This window comes from Botrytis byssoidea (assembly GCF_014898295.1).
Source record: "Botrytis byssoidea strain MUCL 94 chromosome Unknown BBYS_033, whole genome shotgun sequence".
Classification (NCBI taxonomy): Eukaryota; Fungi; Ascomycota; class Leotiomycetes; order Helotiales; family Sclerotiniaceae; genus Botrytis; species Botrytis byssoidea.
Window position 1 is genome coordinate 350,945 of NW_024065874.1, and position 14,060 is coordinate 365,004.

The 14,060-nt window shown below is 38.5% G+C and overlaps 1 protein-coding gene across 1 annotated transcript; it reads left to right on the plus strand.

Moving 5' to 3' along the window:
- Positions 1–10,801: 10,801 nt before the first annotated feature.
- On the plus strand, positions 10,802–11,941 carry EAE97_011158 (uncharacterized protein; the record flags this gene model as incomplete). Its single annotated transcript, XM_038881673.1, has 1 exon — positions 10,802–11,941. The coding sequence occupies one exon, from the start codon at positions 10,802–10,804 to the stop codon at positions 11,939–11,941; it is 1,140 nt and encodes a 379-aa protein (XP_038727600.1).
- Positions 11,942–14,060: the final 2,119 nt, after the last annotated feature.

Consider the following 14,060-nt stretch of genomic DNA (forward strand, 5'->3'; position numbering starts at 1 on the left):
TCCGCGCAAATAACCAAGCCTCCATCAATATGAACGAATCAAAATCCACAGCGTAAGACTTTCCTAGCCAAGCGCGAAACTAAATCTCTAGTATCGCCCAAATCCGTAAATCGACGAATCGGGGATGATGATACTCAAGGCAGACATATTTGCACCCGCTAGAAACCATCGTGAAAGATCTACAGGACGCAAGGAGATTATGATCGTATGGGATGTGGGCCAAAACGAAAAAGAAAGAACATTATTCAGTTTCAGGAAACCGCAAACGAGCGCCAAGAAAAAGCGCTCGTGTAGATCCCTCATCGGAAGATATTTTATACGCAGCCCTATGATTATATGCAGAGACGCCATTATCAGGAACCCGGTCCAGCGGCAAGAGACCTACCAACTGGAGAGAAAACCTCCGAGACGACCCATAAGGAATGTCAAAATGATATACGCAGATCAAATGGAATACGAAATGGAAATTAGTAATATGAACATCGCCACCCCCTAGGATGAAGAAGAAATTCAGGCGACGCTCGATGATGCACTGTGGACTAACTAACACGATTAGTGAAATGTAACGTTGGAACCGTTTTTCGCATTGATAAACAAGCGACGGAGAGAAGAAAATGAGATGTTTGAAGGATGGTCATCATCTTGGGCGCGCGCCTAGTGTAACCACTGGAAGCAGATGTGGATTTGATGGTAGCACACGATGAAGAATACGGAGAAACTCCACAAGCATCTAAAAATCTTTCTCGATCCTGCGATTTGAGTGATATGCAAAGACCAACGAATTGATGAATAAAATTTATAAAATTGCTAAAATCAGCAAGTCTATTACATAGCATCGAAAGACATCACAGAATTTACAAGCTACGTTTCACATGAAGAGATACCCGCCAAGGCTGAACACAACACAAATCCATGAACCCATATGCCGCCAGGATGCAATATGTACATCGAGGCTGAAGCCGATTCGGCATCAAGTGAAGCGCACCACAATGTGTAATTGAGAAAACGAATCAGAACATGCTAATCCGGTGCCAAATCTTCGGAGAGGGGTTGCGATCGATAAGAATGTGATGATGTGATAATGTGATAGTAATGTGGCTTTGGTGCAAGTGAGGGGTTGGATGTTGGTGTTTCGATTAAGGCGTTTGATGAGGGGTAGATGAGTAAGTAGAATGAATAATTGGAATGGACGAGTCAAATTTTAACATGCAAATGCAAATTGTGATATACCGGGAAGATGCAATACAAATACACAGAGTGAAGAAAGTTCCTCCTCCCTCCTCCCCCGTGATCATTCCCTGCCCACCCAGACAAACAAGTAGAACTGGCAATTGAAATGGGCGAGGTTAATCGCAAAGCATGAATGAATTTGCAATGTGAATACTCGTATGAGACGCAATACAGATGCAATACAGATACAAGGAGTGAAGGAAGTTCCTCCTCCATCCCCCGCCCACCAATTCGTAGATACACAACAATACTCCCCGCTTATCTACGATTAGTCTTCTTCATCCGACACATCCATCCATCCACAGCACGAATACATTTCCTCAAGAATTAGTATTCAAAGTACGCATTGTCCATCCATCCATACAAACAAACAAAACACACTTAACCGGCTGACAATACCTACATTCGCCTCTAAGCACTATACCAATACCAATCCATAGCGTCGATGCATACATGCATTCCCCTCATTATAAACCCTTCTCGGGACGTCCATCAGACTGAAATAAATGCATCGGGAATTTCTTGGCTTCAATAGATAGATAGATATCTCTACTCTACGGCTTAGCTACGGAGTATACCAGCTCGCCTCGCCATCCCTTTCCCCGAAAAAGTGAGAATTTTCGGGCGCGCGTTGCCGAGATGTAAGATCTTATATGGTTAGTTACTTCGTTGCAAATCCCTATACATAGGTATACACACAAACAAATATTATCCCCATCACCATCCATCAAACCTTCCCCACCCCAGTAATCTTTTGACCCTCCGAGTCTATCGTACACAAATTATAAATTCTAATCCCCAACATGCATTTCCTTTTCCACGAGCTTTTCCACCCACTTTAGGTAACCTAATCCTATCCACTCCCTAAACGAAAAAGCTTCGTACATATTTAGTCTCCGAATGTTTCTAACCTGTCCTGTCTCGTCTCCCTCTATATACGAAGATATATTTACTAGGTACCCACGAGTGGAGCCGTATAGTATCTACTAGCTCAGCTAGCATTTCCTACAGATTCGCAAAACCCAAATCTTAGTATCCATCCATCCATCTATAAGAAATCAAAAATCTCTAATCCACAATCCACAACCCACCACAAACCCAATTACTTACTACCTACCTACTACCTAACTATTTACTACCACCTACTACCTACCCACCCACACGCCCCATACCCTCCCTCACGGACCGAATACCTCCGCAAACCAAACCAAACCAACTCAGCCCATCCATCGGACAAGTCCTAGCCTGAATCTCTAGCGCGTCTCCCTAGCGTCTTTCTAGTATCGAATCCCGCCAAGACGCGATGAAAGAAAAGTTCGCGAGGAGTGTGTTCTGTTTGAGCTAAGTACTTACTGGTCTAGGTATTTTGGTACGTATTCTATATGATATCGTGAGCTTCATTGTATTATCTACTGTGTGTGTTTTGTTTGATTTGTGGGAAAGGGAAGGGGATGGGATTGTGGTTGTGGTTTAGAGGATGGGGGTTTTAAGTGTATGGATATGTGTGTATGGTATATGGTGATAGATAGATAGATCGACAGATAGATAGATAGATAGATAGATAGATAGATGGGTAGGTGAATTTATATATATTAGATAACCGATATCCCTGTATCTTGCACAACCCCACATCTTGCACAACCTCAAATTCACTACTACTACAACTTCAATATTTAATTATAATTATAATTTATAAGATATTCAATTGAAACTTTGAAATATTAATAATATAATATAATATTATTATATAAATTTATAAAATAATTAAATTTTAAACCTTATTGATATTATAATTATCTATTCACTTTTAATCCTGATTTTCATCTCTTCTCTTTTATTTTTTAAAATATTAACTTCCTTATTATCTAAAAGTTCTATAGTTTTTTGAAATATTAAATTTGATATAATAAAATGTTTTGAAATACTTTTAGTTTGTTTAATAAATGAATTTGATATTCTATAAGCTTTTTTGCTATATTCTTTGAATCCCTATAGAATTTGATAATCAATCTTTTTTTATTTAATTCTTTTTTGTTTTTCTAAATGTTTCTTTTATTTTTCAATTTTCTTTTTAGTTTTCTTTAGTTTTTTAATTTCTTTGTTCTATTCAATAGCAAGCTTTTTAATAGCTTAATATACTTTAATTTTTGAAATAATATTAGAAGAATATAAATATATTCTACTTACTTTTTTTCCTATTAGATTTAATCTTTTGAATCAATTTCTTTTCTTCTTTCCTATCTTTATAATCTCTTTTAATTCTTTTGCTCTATATGATTGAATATTAGTTTAAGTTATATTAATAAAAGCAATCTTAAAAAGCTTCAAAATGATTTCAGAATTGTTTTAATATCGAAACTCTAATTTGAGTTTATAAAGAGTTTTTGTAGTATATAGTGTTTTAAACTTATTTCTATATAGCTATATTGATATAAAAGGTATAGGGGGAGTTTTAGATATAATATTAATAATAGTAGTATCTTTATATATAAAATAAATATTTGTTTTTTCAAAGGAAAAGAGTATATTATATATTATACAAGTTTGAATCTAAACTTTTTTAAATATAATTTAGAAGTTATATTTTGTGATTCCAGATAATTCTCTGTTTTGATGTAATAAATTATTTAATATTATATTATAATTTATTGAAAATAAAAGAAAAAAGTTGTAATCGAGAGATTGAAATTGATATATAGAATATAATAACAAAATCAATAATATTATTTTCAATTTATTATATTTTAATATAAATTCTATATTAATATAATTAAAATAACTATTTATAATTAGTAGATAATATCCTTTATTTATTTTTAGATATATATAATATTAAAAGATATTTTGAAGCTATATAAAACTAAAAGTATTAAATGATTACTTATTACTTAATATTTCAAAATAAGCTTTATTTTTTTTCTTTATATTATTAATCTATATATTCTATAGATTCTCTAATTTCTTTTTATATAATAAAATAAATAATAAAACCATATTATTAATAGAAATATATATTAAAAAATTAATAAACTCTTAAGATCCGTTTTATATTACTTTTATTTTTTTATTTTTTTTTATAGATACTAATATTTATTATTCTTTTTATAGATTATATTAATTTAATTATAAAACCTTTCTCATTCCAATTATATATGTTTTTCAATAATATATTATATTGTATAATTGCTTTTATCAATTAAATAAATAAAAAAGTAGAGTTAGTAAAAGTTTTTATATAATAAAAATCAATAATAAACTGAAAATAGTATTAACTAAATTATAAAAATATTCAAAATAATAAATATTATCAGTTTTAATATATAGATTATTAATACACCAAAAATATTAACTTTTAAAATATATTAAATATCTTTTAATAAAATAGATTATTTAATTCTTTTCTATAAACTAATCTATAATCTCTTCCACTAAATTTTTAACTATATAATTTATAAAAAATATAAATCTTTATATCAACTTATTGATTTAATTAATTAATCCTTTTTCTTATTCTTTATTAAAATATTAATAGATATTTTTATAAATAAAGATATAAGAAGTTGCTTATTCTTTATATTAACAATATAATATAAAATAATTGATATTATGGATTTTCCTAATAATAATTATATTAAGTTTTTTCTTAATTTTAATTTAAACTATTGCTTATTTTAAATAATCTTTTATAGTTAGTATAGGATTTAATATAAGTTTAATAAATTGATATTTTTGAGATTAAAAATTTTGTGTAAGATGTGGGGTAGTGCAAGATGTAGGGACATCGGTTAGATAAACTGTGAAAGAAAGGAAGCCAATAAATGAATCTGAATTACCTACCTATTCATTTCCTCGTACCTACAGAATAGCTAGATAATCCACAATACTAGTCTCGCTACCGCGGAGTGTAGCTCCCTTGTGAAGTTTAGTTATAGGGCTTTTTGGATAACTATCCATATCCATATGTACCTATCTATGCCTCGAGTTCTTTATGGAGAAATGCTTGTACCGTACATATATCACCTAGTGAGTGAGCTATATACGGAGCACTATGAACGGAGGAGAAAATGCTTAGTGCAATAGCAGTCAGTGACTATGATGTAAGAATGAAGTCATACGGTTTCATATTCGAATTTGTATTTTGTGTAGGTATTGGAGGGAGGTACTAGATAGGTACCTACTTCTCACAGGGTAGAGAAATAAGTATTTCTATGTAGAGTCTGTGGGTGTAGTGTGAAGCTTTGATGTTTTCGTGTTGAGGGATAGAGCCGAGGAGCTTGGATAATAGGTAGGTATGGTATGGTTACATCTTGACACCAGAAGTTAGGGAGGTGGTATTAATTGATACTAGCGGGAGTTATAGATACAGTATAAGTATTACAATATATGGACATGCATCGAGGTACAAATCAAGGCAAAGAATTATATCGAGGAATGAAGAAGGGAGGATTGGATTGATAGATCTGTATCGAAACAAGTGATATCTGTTGTATGGAGTACCGATGTTGTAGTTGGGATTCGGATCACTTCTGACAATGACTGGGAGATCTTGACATATTCATTACCTGGAGAGGGGAAAGATATAACGTTAGGTAAGGTATTCATTGTAAATTTTAATATTTCTACATCATCGCCATAATACTAGGTATATTTTTCTCCATCCCAATCCTTATCCTCAAATCCTCATATTGAATACGGAGCAATCAAGTTCTCCAGCACAATACAATACAAGCCTAACGCATCTTCACACCCCCACCCACCCCATCAAACCCACCATCAACACCCACCCCAAGATAAGAAGAAAAAAAAAACAAACCGAAAGGAAAAAAATAAAAAATACCACAAGAATCTCATGAATATCGATATTTCCCACCCTCAAAAACCCATGCGGTACCGAAATACCCAATTCCACTCTTTCCATTATGATGCCCCTGCTGCGCTCATCACATAAATACCAATGCACGCATTCTCGCCTCTCAAAACTTGGATTTTCGATAAGTGGACGACTGCTCGGGAGCAGGGGTACTGGAATGGGTAAGTGTGTTCGCGCACTTTGTGATGCGAGAGTCCTAGCGTAACTGGTCAGTAAGCTGCTGCTTTGGATTTGTTGCAGCGGGTGGGAAGCCGTGGTGGTGATGGTGTGCGTGGTGCGTGGTGCGATGATTGGTTTGGGATGGGGTGGATGGGTGGGAGGACGGTCTTGGGTTAGGGGGATTTGGGGGAAGCTTGATTTGGGGATGGATGAGATGGATATGCTGGTAATATAATGTAGTAAGTATTATTTGGTATAATATAACATGCGATTTGGGATGGAGTTGGAAAGGTGAGGGAGGGGTGTAGACCCGTTAGGTGCAGGTCCGCATACACGCCACGGGAGGGGAAACACGGGGGGAAGTGTATATTGAATATTAGTAATGGAAGAGGTTTTTCAAGATGTCTATCGATTATATATCGATATCACAGCGAAGAAAGACATAGTATGTACTGGTTTCTGCTGTATGTATGTAAGAGGATGAATGGAAACCTCTCGCAAGAACTTCACAGGTGGTTGATTGTGCGAAGTCTAATACGAATTGCGCGGTCCTGTAGACTGTAGACGCAGAGGAAGTTCCTCCCTCCTCCACCCACCCACCCCCAGTCCAATACCGGTGTCCACTCACCCAAAGCGGTGGTCTCCAGAAAAACAGTTTGCATGTGGAAAGATGGAAATGGAAGTGGAAGTGGTCCGTGAAAGCGAGAAGAGCAGAGATGCCGGTCAATAGAAGATGTTGATAATGAACATGGTCTTGGCAATCACCAAAATCGTACCATGATACGGCGATATCTTAAAACTGTGACGTCTTTGGAAGTTTCGAGTGTTGAAAATCTCGAGATACGAGTAACGATGCTAAGATACGATACGATATGGTATTATCCCATCTGATGATTAACAAAGAAATCCCAAAGTACGGAGTGTTCGTAGGATGACCAATCAATGAAACTATCCAGAAAAAGATATTGGTACGAACCTTGCTTACTCACGTCAAGTCATAGGATGCTTGATTCCAGCTGCACTGAAGTGAAGTAGTAGGTATCTGCCGATTAGCTGCTGAGAACTACATAACTTATCTGAAGTAGTGTAACATTTGAGTCATCCGGAGATCTCCGATATACATACTTCGGACAGGAGATATACCTAGCATACATCAAAATATACATTGCACATAAATGTATATTAACTGCACGGTGAAGATACCGGACGTACATGTATATCTAGCACATACCCATCTCATCTACATTTTGTGGCAGATATCGATGACAGGTATGAAAGGAACCCACCGCCCGGGATTTCTCAAGTGCCGCAAAGTCCGCACAGCTGAATGCGATACCTAGTGATAGATACCGAACCAACGGAAAGGTGTCGGGACGTTTTGTTCGGTTGAGATGATCACAGGTAGCTTCTCTACTATAGAATTTTATGCATAATGGGTGATTAAACTTGGTTGGGAAGGTTTGGCGGGGATGCGACTGGAAGAGGGTAGATGGATGGCGTCGGAGGGAATCAATGGATTTTTTTATAGGAACTGAAATAAGGAAGTAATTTTCAAGCAAGAAAGTAAGAAACCAAGTAAGTAGATGATAGCTGGTAATCAAATTCAATCCAAATTGACGAGACGTACTTGAATGTTGAGTACTGTTATAGTCGTGGATTATTGCTTACATACACTATTATCTATCACCCATCACTTATCACCCATCACCCATCATCCATCATCCTTCTATTGCTCGATTCTTTCTCAATTCCTCCTTGAATGTCTCGTAAACTTGACAAACTCATGGCAATTCGTGACTACCATCTTCTCTGTTGCTTGAACACATATATTATGACCACAACTGAATTGCTTCACATTCATTGACCCATTTGCTTATTGATACTGGAAAATTCCAACCCTCGGCCTTATTCTGATTGCTCTTACTCCAACCGGACCATTCTAATTTATTTTCCCAGCTTGGATCCAACTGTGGAGTATGATTCCTCCACACATATACATCCTCGAAAGGGCTTCAACCATTCATCGACAACGTATGATTGGTAGACGGTAACGCACGTGTTCCGAAACCCATCCCAAAACGCATTCATTTAGCAAATATCGGAACGGCTGCGAGATAATCTTGGGCTAGTACTCCATTCTTGAAGGAAGATACTAGTAGTACCATGTACGACCATTCATCTACGACGTTAGACCGAGGGAAGACTGGTCAAGAAATCAAAGGCACAGTTCACATTTTGATCTATCGGTCGCTTGCATGAGAAGGCACTTTTAAGACGAAACTTACGGCCCTTCAATGATCGGGTTGGTGTGCATCATATCATGGTGAAGGATCATACCATGTAAGATACGGGAACATCGAGATGCTAATGCTTAGGTTTGAAGTTTGCAGGTTAGATCTTTGAGCGTAGCGTAGCTGAACTACTCTGTACCCATACCGCACTGTCTGACATCCACGCCGCTTTGCAATCCAATCATAAATATATGAAAGTCTTCCTTCCAATCATCCAATTCCCGAAGCGCTAGAAGAGGACGAGGAAGCCAGCATTCGCGAGCATCCAAACGAGAGGATCTTCAAAGGGACACACGATGGCGAATATACTGTCCATCACATTACCCGTAGAGGAACGTCCTTGTTGGATTGGAGGAGGAAAATAAGTTCCGAAGTATTTAAGCATTATTTAGAAGAATAGCTACTAGGTAGGTATGTACTATGTATTATGTATTATGTAGATTGTAGGGATGTGATAAGTATTGAGAATTATTAGTCCAGGAACCAAGCAAGAAGTGAGCAAGGAAAAGATCTTGGACAACAATAATTGTGGTATTAAGCTGCGATAAGGTTGCGATGACCTGGGAGTACCAAGTTTTATTCTGACTGACTACCTGGGTATCTACTAGGTAAACAAAAAGATTTTTAAAGAGCGAAAAACGAACAGCGAACAATGAACACTGAGGACTGCATTTAGTACCATTTTCTTAGCTTGTTATTGTATGTAGAATAGATATCACTCATGACACTGACATCCCATCTCTTTACAGATTACTACCATAGGTATTCTACTATCCATATGTGTTATGTTACTCTATACGCCTCAAATCCCACGTAAATTTATCCTTTCACGCCGCTTATATAGGCAGAAAACACCGCTACACCCAGCTAGCTATACACTCACACTCACACTCACACTCACACTCACACTCACACTCACACTCACACTCACACTCACACTCACACTCACACTCACACTCACACTCACACTCACGCACCAACCTCAGCACAATCCACCGGTATAGCATACTCACCTCACAACCTTAAAATGCCTAACTAGGGTTATCTTTCACCGAAGAAGCAAAGTACCCAAAGCGTGTTAGGGTTCACTAGAAATGAAATGTCACTAACTGCTAACTAGGTAGGTCGCTAGCTAAAATCATCCATCCATTATCACCTACTAGGTACCCAGTATACCGACTTATCCTTATCACTCGCATTATTCAAATTACTCAAACCGCTCCATTCAATCAATTCCATTCTCTCACACTCACATCACCCTTCAACTCACATTTATTATTAATCCACACTTCACTCACCCACCTTACTTACCTCCATACTAGGTAATAAATATTCATCCCTAGTCATAATATATACCTACCATCTCCTACCTACCTACCTACCTACCTACCTACCTACCTAGTAAATCAAACAACAACAACAACAATTACAACAACTTTATCCTCTTCTCCCTCCCCCTTCGCCCAATACTTTTCCGAGAATAATTCCTCCCAAGTCTCAGAGTCGCAAATCGCTCAAATCCTCCCTCCCTGACTTCACACATTCAAATGTATACCCGTCCTCCCGGTTTATCCTAACATCCTCTTTTTCCTTTTAAACCATACCACCCGGGTGCATCGCATCTTTACTTATTCTTCAATTGAAAAATCGAGTAGGATAATATTTACCTAGTATCTACCTAGTGCCAAACACACCTACTTTTACGACTTCTACTTCTTCTTACTTACTTACTTTCTTTCTTTTTTCTCTCCTTCTTTGTATTTTGATTGTGAGGAGAGACAGGCGGAAGGAACATTGATTATCATATTAATATCTCCCCAAACGAAACGACCGACTATCCATCCATCATCCATTCACACCCCCCTCCCCTCCCCTTCCAACCCCAAACTCAAACTCCAACCTAAGGGGAGAAAAAAATTTAAGGTTGCTCCGAGCCCATCCATACCATCCATACCATCCATACAACCACCACCACCACTCATAAACCACGCCAACTCCCAAAAAACTTACGCATCCATACGGGATCCCGATTCTTAAAGGCCTCCATTTGGGACTACGCTTTTTAGCTTCATAGGAAAAAAATAATTCCTTGGTCTATAGCCTCGCAGCATACCACTCTAGCCAACTCCAGCTTACTTGGATTAATTCGAACCTCTTACGAGCCTTTACGTTTTGTTTGCGACCAATTAAATCCTTCTTCTAATTGATTCCTCATTATTGTCCCCGCAGTCTCCATTTCCCACCCATCAATATGATGGCCGATGTCCCTCGAAGGAAACCAATGCCACCTGGTTTCCAAACTTCTCCTTCTGGTCCTTCATACAACAATCACAGTCGAACTCGTACCATTTCTTCCAATACCTTTCCTTCCATCAATTACCCTCCTCAACCTCAAAACCCACAAACGCTCTATCCAGGAAATATGCAGATAAGCGGATTCTCTTCCAGGAGAACGCCTTCGACGGGTACCTTTTCGACAACGGCGAGTAGTGGGAATGGCCCTGTGCCATATCGTGGCTCGCAAGACTTGAGGCGATCCACGTCTTCACGATCGGGAAATTTACAACCTCAAGGCTATGTGGCTCTGATGCGAAAACAAAAGGCGACGGTGTGGTGTGATAGATCGCAACATGAAGATCCACGATTGATCGCTCAACAAAAAGCGGCCAAGGAACGAGCAGCGGCTGCAGTACTTGGTGGACCTTTACAAGGAAGGATATCGACTGGTGGCACAAATAGCCTGGTCGGAAGTAATCGAGTGACGGCGAAGATAAGACATCATGGGAAAGCGGGATTGGTAGGATATAGTCCGGGAGATCTTGTCGGAGGTGTAGTCGGTGTGCCCATGAGATTAAGTGCTAGTGAAGTGGAAGGTGGAGACAGTGATGATGATGGAGATAGCGGCAGGATTTTATATCATCGAAGAACGGGTTCTGGACGCAGTAGTGTTGGCAGTGCTAGGAGGGGTCTTACATATTCACGACAATCGGGTGCAAGTTCGACAGCTGGCAGATGGAGCTCAGGCCACACGCCACCTAGCGAAAGAGAAAGACGGGAATCTTTCGCGGATGTGGCAGAAGCTGGGGAAACTCCCGTTCCGGCTGAACATCCAAATGCGAAGAATTATTTTGAAGGCGGTGATGGAACGAGAAGTGCAGGCGGAAGTATCAGTAGTGGAGAACGAGCAGATGGTATTGCAGATCTGAATTCGAATGATGCAGCGAGATTGGCAAGTAACAGCTTGCTTAAATCAACCATCACACGCGAAAAGAGTGTCAAGAATCCTGACGAATTAAGGAGAAGAGGAAGTGTCGATGAACGAACTACAACCATGACTCTTGGTGCTGGTCGTTTATTTATTGCAAACCCAGACCATTCGGATAGTGATTGAGACAGGTTGGAGGAGCATTCTATGAGATCACAATATACGATATTGAGGAACCTGCACGGAACCTGCGAGCACAAAAGGAGATACCTTTAGACGACGAAATTTCACGTCACAAACATCACATCACATCATATTACGTTGATGAAAATAACATTACTTCGTGTTGGAGCAAAAGAGCAAAGCAAGCAACTGCATTCAAAAGGCGTAGCATTGGAGTACTTTGGGATTACATGGCAATATCAATTTGGATTGGCTTATTGGGGTTATTTGTGGTTGATATACAGTCTTCCTTTTTATACATGGGAGTGGATGGTTTTGGATTGGGCACATGGTGCTTTAATCAACGTTGCTTGTTTGTTGAGGTTATTGATGGGTGGAATTGATGCAATTGAAGGGAATTGAAGAGAATTGAATGGAGAACAATCGTTTTTAACGTGGTATTGTGTTTAGTGAATCGATTGGCCGGGGAGAAAGGCATGATTAGGGGGGAGGGATGATGGATGAATGAATGGATGGAGGGATGGATGGGTGGTATGGCCTCGATGGCGCATACTGATATACGCACTGGACGCACATATACTTAGAAGGAGATAATGGTATACTGAATGACGAAGACGAATGAGTCTGGAATATTGAATTGGTGCTATCTATGATGGTGCTTATGCTCGTGCTTGTGTTTGTGTTTGTTCTTATGCTATTCAACTTGGTGATCTCGAGAATGATTGATATGATGGTCCATGTTGATCTATCTCTCTGGTTGGATGTGAAATTGGATTGGATTGGATTTGGAGTGAAATGGCATTTCCAACTTTTCATTTTTAGTTATTACAGTGTACATACGTACCTATGATCTCACCGATGATATGTTACGAGTAAATGTAATAATACCTGGGTAGGTAGGTAGGTAGGGTAGGGTATATATGGAAATAGCTAGGTAGATCAGATCTACACATATCTCTACCTAGGTTGGTAGATTGGGTATAGCATTAAAAATTTATGCTCATAATCATATTATAACTAACTATCACATTATATTATATCATATTAGTCATCGGCGAGTGAGTGCCAGGCGTGCTTTTTTTATGGTGGTATATTTATTGGGTATGCTATGATATGGTATGATATGATATGGTATTGTTTCAGGTTGTTGGGTTTGGAGGTAACATTTTGGATTTGGATTTGGAATTGGGATTAGGGTTTGGAATTGCGGTTTTTGGGTAATTTGGTAATTTCCAAATCTCTTGAGAGGAATGGAATGGAATGGGAAGGGAGAGGGGGGTAGGGTAGGGTGTTGTGAGTACAGCAAGCACAGCAAGCACAGCCACGATGGGGTGGTTTAGGTACCTAGGGAAGGTAGGTTAGGGTAGCTTGTGGGTGGAGAGTAGGTGGAGAGTGGTAGTAAAGGGTGGATAGGGAAAGTATGAAGTGTATGAAGTAGGGGTTTGGTTTGTTGAGTACACACGGTGTCTAGGTAGGGTTGGAGTAGGGAGGAGTAGGGGTGTGTGGCTGAAGCTGGATATGGAGATTGAAATGGAGATTGAGCGGATCGGAACGGGATTTTGAGAGTGGATGATTACTTTGTAGAGATGTACGATAGAGATGTGATATAATTCGGGAGGTACCTGGGTAGGTAGGTGTTAATATAATGGAGATGAAGATGGAGATGGAAATGAAAAGGAATTCCAAGGTTTATAGAAATACTAGATAGGTATGAAAGATATAAGGAATTACACAATAATATACCTAGTATAAAGTAGAGGTCAGATTGGACTATACTCGAGTACTGGTGTACGTACCAAAGAGAGTGAGTGCGCCACAGAAAATCCAGGGACCAACGGACGAGCAAACGGCGAATGCCGTAAACGCGATACCCACTTTAGCAAGACGCGATGGAACACGATAATGGTTGCTTTATTGTACGGACTGTAGAAAGACGCGTTGCGAATTATATGAGGTATTGATTTGATGATTGTTGATAAAGTTTGAGGGTTTTTTGACTTGAAATTTGGACTTTGAGAACGAAGGTGTACGAAGAGAAGGTATTTAGAAGTGAATTTTTTCCGAGAGGTATTTGATAGGGTAGGGTGGGATAAGAAAGGAGAAGAGAGGATTTAGAGGGGAT